The sequence below is a fragment of the Blennius ocellaris genome (genome assembly GCF_963422515.1).
Source record: "Blennius ocellaris genome assembly, chromosome: 13".
Classification (NCBI taxonomy): domain Eukaryota; kingdom Metazoa; phylum Chordata; class Actinopteri; order Blenniiformes; family Blenniidae; genus Blennius; species Blennius ocellaris.
In genome coordinates, this window is record NC_137662.1 from 9,703,319 (window position 1) to 9,709,418 (window position 6,100).

A 6,100-nucleotide genomic window follows, 5' to 3' on the forward strand; every position below is an offset into this window, starting at 1 on the left:
AGTCATAAAAAAGTAGTATAGGTGCATATAAAGCTGCCTTTGTCCAGGCTGTTTCAGTCTGCGGGGATGAGCGTCACCCCCTCTCCCCTCTCCATGTCACCACACTCCATCTAATCACAGGCTGCAATCAGCAGACTGCTGGACGAGCAGCAATCCAGCAGGCCGACAGGCAGAGGCCAGCCTGCGCTGACCCCCACATGAGCCAGAGCCTTCATCTACACCAGATGAAAAGCACGATAATAAGCATAATTTCCTCTTCCAATTCCACATCGACCTGCTCAGACACACGCGCACATACACATACATTTGCCGCCACCAGCCAGAGCTGTTAACACTTCATCTCTGTCTCCAAGCTCCGTCCTGACAATCTCGTCACTTTCTGCTGTCGCTGACAGACGGACCGGGCAGTGCAGTTGCTGTTGGAGACGAGCGCAGACAACCCCAGCTACTACTGCGATTCACTCAAGGCCTGCCTGGTGACCACCATCACCTCCTCAGGACCCTCACAGTCCACCATCAAGCTGGTGGCCACCAACATGATTGCCAATGGAAAGCTAGCAGGTAGTGTTGTGTATTTGTCCAAAAGCAGCATTCTTGTATTTTAAATAGGAATGAGCAGCATTTAGTGTGTGGATGTGTAAACCTTGAAAGTGCCTTAACAAGTGTATTATTGGCTTTTCTTAAAATATATGCTTTGATTGAGGCTTTGAAATGTATTTCTCCAGCTCAAGAGAGAGTGCATAGATTTTGTCTTATTCACTTTCTCCTCATTACTTTAAACTCAAAACGCATTTTAATAACATCCCAAATATTGTCAGTGTAAAAACTGTTTTGACAGGGCAGACTACTACCTTCAGTTCTGATTTGCCTGCCATACAGCCTCTAGCTCACACTCTTAACTTGTCCACTTGTGCTGTTTGTCAGAGGGAGTTCAGCTGCTGTGTTTGATTGACAAGGCGGCGGACGCTTGTCGCTACTTGCAGACCTACGGGGAGTGGAACCGAGCCGCTTGGCTGGCCAAGGTAGCTCAGCATGACGGCATCCATCAAGAGGAAACTTCAGATACTGGGTCATGTTTGTATTGTACCCAAGTGCTGCATATAATTGCAAAAAAATAAAAATGTCTCAATTAATGGGATACTCCAAAATATCAGGAGAGGGTGTTGTTCCTGCTGGAGAGTGTTTATTGGAAGCAAATGTGTCCCATCTGCTTATTTTTACTCTCTGTTTGAATGCTAAATGGATTTCACTTATATCATGTGTTTTTACTGCTTTAGCAGTCTCAAAACACTTTATAGTGTTAGTAACAATAGCTACCATACAAAGTGTTCAACCTCCATTGGAGCAATTTTGGTATTAGTGTCTTGCTCAAAGACATTTATATGTAATATTTGGACAAGGAGTGAAGAGGGATTGAACCCACAATCTTGCGACTGAACCATGACTCGCTATATTAACTGAGACGTGGCTGTCTCGAGTTGAAACTAGTATTTACTTATGTGGTTTAGTAGGTTTATGGCTACTTAGTGTGAGCAGCACGGGAATTTGTGGTTATACAGACAGACACCCTGCTGTTTTTCCAGGATCAGATGAAGCAGTGTGGCACGCTCGGTGGATGGATAATATATTTATGGGGGGGGAAAGAAATAAAGATATTGATGTCTGGTACGATTTTGAGTGACAATCCAAATTTTCATGAAAATAAAACCACAAAATCTGCTACAATATCTTTTCTCAGACGAGCCTTTTTCTTCTTCATTTTTTTTTTATAAGGTATGTGAATTCAAGATGTAGGCTACCCACAGCCTCTCTTCTAGCACTCTAGCATGTTTCTGCACTGTTTGTGTGGATTTCCCAGCAGGAAAGTGGTTTCAGTGTTTGCTTTTTTGCTTGCAGGTGCGTTTGAGCCCAGCAGAAAGCTCAGACGTGCTGAAGCGCTGGGCAGAACACCTCTGCTCTTCACAGGTCAACCATAAATCCAAAGCCATTCTGGTGCTGCTGTCGCTGGGCTGCTTTTACAAAGTGGGAGAGATGCTCCACAGGTAAGGAGAAAACCCCGGCAAATTCTTTGTGTTCACTAACAGAAAATGCAATTTGGGGGAATTTAATACACAATCTCTGTACGTTGACATCCACACAAATGTATACACAAAACTAACCTATCTAAAAATCTAGAGTACGTTTCTTTTCACGAGCTGGTTTCACCCAATGACTTAAACACGCCAGGCTGCCTTAGTTTCCTGCGGTCCTTTATTTCCTGAGTACCTTGAAGGACAGATCACAGTGTGTATTATGGGCTGACCCTGTGTCTTTTACCTCGGTATCGATCTGCTCTTGGTTTCTGGATCCGCCTCCTTGACAGCTCGTTTTCTGAACGGCCTCTGGCAGTGAACCGCTCTCGCAGGGAATAAGAGATGCATCCGGACGATAGGCCTGATGTATGCTTTGAGATCGCTGACATCAAGGCGGGGATGATGGTGCTTTCTGACGATAGTTCTCACCTTCTGTCTTTCACTCCTTCCCTCCCGTTTAGCATGAGGCACTTTGATCGCGCCGCCCTCTTCATCGAAGCTTGTCTGAAGTCCGGGGTGATGGAGGCCAACGACTCCTCTAATATCCTTTTTGAAAAGCCATTACTGCACCCCAAAGACCATTTACAGCTGCAAATCTAACCTCAGTGCATCCTGGGTATATTTATATTGGTGAGAAAAAGTACAAAAATATTAAATGGATAGTTCTCATTAAATAGTTTTGAGGTATCAAGTTAAGCATTATGTGATTTGTCTATACTTGGGACTTCGATATAAATCAGAGGGTCAGTGGAACAGCTCTCGGCTTTGGTTATAACTGTTTCTGCTGACAGCATGTAGAAGGTAATAGTTCCTTTTATGGTATCTTTGGTGCACAGAATAAATACTGCTGCAGCAAAGAATATAGTAATGACATCAGACATAGTATTTTTGAAATGGCGCAGCCACAAAAGAAAAAGTTAATGATGTATGTGCAAACAAAAGTACATTAAGGTTGACAAGTTGTCCCATTGCGCTCATTTGCAGTTAATCCGCTTCTCATTTCATTGGAACGTCATGAAAGCTTCACTCTAGGCTCAATTGCACTGCTTGAGAAGTTCTGTATTCACGTGTTTCTCCCTGACCCACGTCTGCACATAAACTGATTGAAGCTGCATTTCTGGACTACGCACGCCTGCTGCGCTCCCTTGGCTTGCGGGAGGGCGCCGCTCTGTGGGCGTCACGGGCCGGCAGCGCCGGCGAGCTGCTGATGGAGGAGCTGTTCCAAGGAGAAGGAGGCGCGCCAGAAGTGATTCTTGGCGAGGAGGAGGTGGAGCTGGGCCAGGAGAGCACCGAGTGACCTCAGTGATGGGAGGTTTGGTAGAGAATGGATGACCTTGTTTTTTTTGTTTTTTTAGGTGTAGGTCAAAAGTCGGCCATTCAGACTCACTAAACATTGCGGGAGAAATCTGTTTCCTGGAGAGTTTTGGTCATGAACTCCACATCAAGCGGGAACTGCAGTTTGGACTTTAGTCCGTGTGAAGTTATTTGTTTATCACTGGATTGTGTTTCTAATGAGGTTGACAATTCTCGGTATGACCAGTGTTTGTGCTCATGTGTGTCGGCATGCAACAGCCCCAGAATAAGCGCACTTTTTCCCCCTCGTTCCTTCAACATGCGCGTCACCGTCGCCTCGGTATCGGTTCATGTTGTGGTTAATTAATTCAAACCAGTTGATTGGATTTTGACGGATGCCTGTTGAGCCTGATTTTGTGTGCCAGTGTGAATTATTTCAAAGATGTGTTGTAGCTCTGCAGGCTCCCGCTTGCTGAGATAAGATGTAGCAAATTGAATTCATCCCCAAATAAAAGATTCCTTGCTTCGTTTAGAAAATGCACAACCATTGCACTTGATTTAGCCAATGTCTGCATAGTTAAAGTGAGAACTCACATCCCCGTCTGTCCAGCTGTGACATATATTCACAGAAGATAAACCCTTTATCCACAGCAGCCACTGTAGCTGTAACCGTCGGATAGCAGTAAAATAGCCAGACCAGCCTGCACTTATTAGCACATTATCTCCCTGTGCACGGGGCACAGGAAGCTGACCAGGATGCAATTGAATTACCACATACAGAGTTTACCTTCAGTTAAGTAGATATTTGTTGCTCATTATTCTACTCTGTTAATCCAAATTGATTTTTTTTTTTTTAATGACTTTTAAGACCTGAGAGGATACTTGGGTGTACACTTTGACGTTTGTATAATAAAGTTGTTCCTTGGTGCGTGTAACAAGTTGAGCTGTCAAAATGTGCAGTAGCTCCTTCGAAGCATAATTTTCTCCCAGAAACAGTAATCTGTGCTGCTCCCACTGTGGTTCATTACAAGCCGAAGAATAACTGCCCACCTCCCCTCTGTCGTTTTGCTTTCGCCTTAGCTGTACATGCTAAACATATCCTGATAATCAAAATCACCTATCCCACAACAAGCAAATGTGTAGTGATCGTGATTTTTCTCCTTGTGATGTGTTCAGTATTCCTGAAACAAGACTTTTTTTTTTTTTTTTTAAAGATACGGTTATTGTATTTCATAAACAAATCAGTGCTGTTTTTCTTTCCATGTGTCTATTAACTCCAGGCATTGTCACTATGGCAACCGGGGCTTATTTTATGGTGACTACATGTCGATTCTGTGTATGCATTTCACAGAGTCCACTGACATGTATGGTTACACGAGCCGCGCACAACCCAGATCACATGTGTGCTCTGCCAATCACGTCAGTGTTGTGAGCCACAGCGTGCAGAACGGCCCTCTTTATGGCTCAAATTTGAGTAAAACTTTGCTGCTTTCCTTTATATTTACATGGACTATAAAAAAAATTGAAGGCTGTGTCTCTCTCAATAGAGTCAAGTCTTTAGCACTATTTCCAATGAGGATAAGTCATTGTAATGTCTTTAAAACTTTATCTTTTTCCAGTGTTTCCTTGTTCATTGTTTACACAGTGATGCTCATGCTTTAAAGATATATGAAAAAAAATCAAGAGAAGGAAGATATATGTATATATGGATGGCAATAAACTCAATATTATTAACTTGGATGTTTCAGTGTTTTGCTTGCACACAAGAGGGCGCTCTTGACCCAGTCGGAGGTGAGGTGCAGTGGGAAGCTCTTTGTGCAAAACCTGTTGCCCCCAGTGCTCATTTCAATGACCCTGTTTAATTCCCAAGCCAGGTAGATTGAATTTGACTGTTTGTACATTTATCAAACTGTCTTCAAGGTGAATTAGTTTCTGCGTGAGGAACTTCCGCAATTAATTACCTCTTTTCAGCTCGGGTGGAGGGCCAACAGCTGGCCTCAGTTCGCTGCCCAGGTCCGACTGTTTTCAACTCTTTTCTTCTCCTCAGATTTATTCATTGACATGTATTCTGTTTCGTCCCTCTCTCTGCAGCACAAAAAGGAGAAAAACAGTCTGAAACAGAAAAGCCTCACAAATGACTTGATTGTGCTCCTTTAATGGCTTAATGAATAACTGCCGGAGAGCCGATCCAGCCGTTACAGCCAGGTCATCAGTATGCAGGGCTCACTACACGTTTTCTATTCTCTCCCACTCCCTATACATAGCCTACCACCCAGCTAGCCAACATGGCTCTGATAACAACTCCCTTCCAGCCAGCCTCACTTGGTACTTCCCTTTTCTGCCTTACATCTGCTTCTACCCTCCTTTTTTTAAAGTCTCCCCTGCTTTTCTTGTACCTAAAGAAAGCTGACCGACACCATGCCAACTCATGTCCATGCTACACCCCTCTACTTCTAATTTCCTGGAAGACTTGTTTCCATCTGCCACTTGGCTTCACACCCCCCCACCCCCCCCCCACCACACTCCTCCTGAAACAAGATTCAAAGCAGTGTCAGAAGCACAAGATTAAGTGTGCTTGGATCCAAAGCTGTGAGTAGCACTCATGTTCATTTAACAGATGGAAATCACCAGCCTTCACTGTTTCCCGCACATATGGCGGGAATCAACACCCGATTCCAAATCAATCATATACGGTGGTCTCGCTGATCCTTGTTCTCAATCGTGTGTAAGTGGCC

General features: G+C 44.0%; 1 protein-coding gene across 1 annotated transcript in view; it reads left to right on the top strand.

Moving 5' to 3' along the window:
- Nucleotides 1-5,073, top strand: part of wdr11 (WD repeat domain 11) — a 62,477-nt gene extending 57,404 nt beyond the window's left edge. The window contains exons 25-29 of the mRNA XM_080508003.1: nucleotides 396-561; nucleotides 925-1,022; nucleotides 1,897-2,042; nucleotides 2,534-2,613; nucleotides 3,167-5,073. Of these exons, the coding sequence (XP_080364129.1) occupies nucleotides 396-561; nucleotides 925-1,022; nucleotides 1,897-2,042; nucleotides 2,534-2,613; nucleotides 3,167-3,369 (693 nt within the window). The 3' untranslated portion in view covers nucleotides 3,370-5,073. The remainder of the gene's footprint in view (nucleotides 1-395; nucleotides 562-924; nucleotides 1,023-1,896; nucleotides 2,043-2,533; nucleotides 2,614-3,166) is intronic.
- Nucleotides 5,074-6,100: the final 1,027 nt, after the last annotated feature.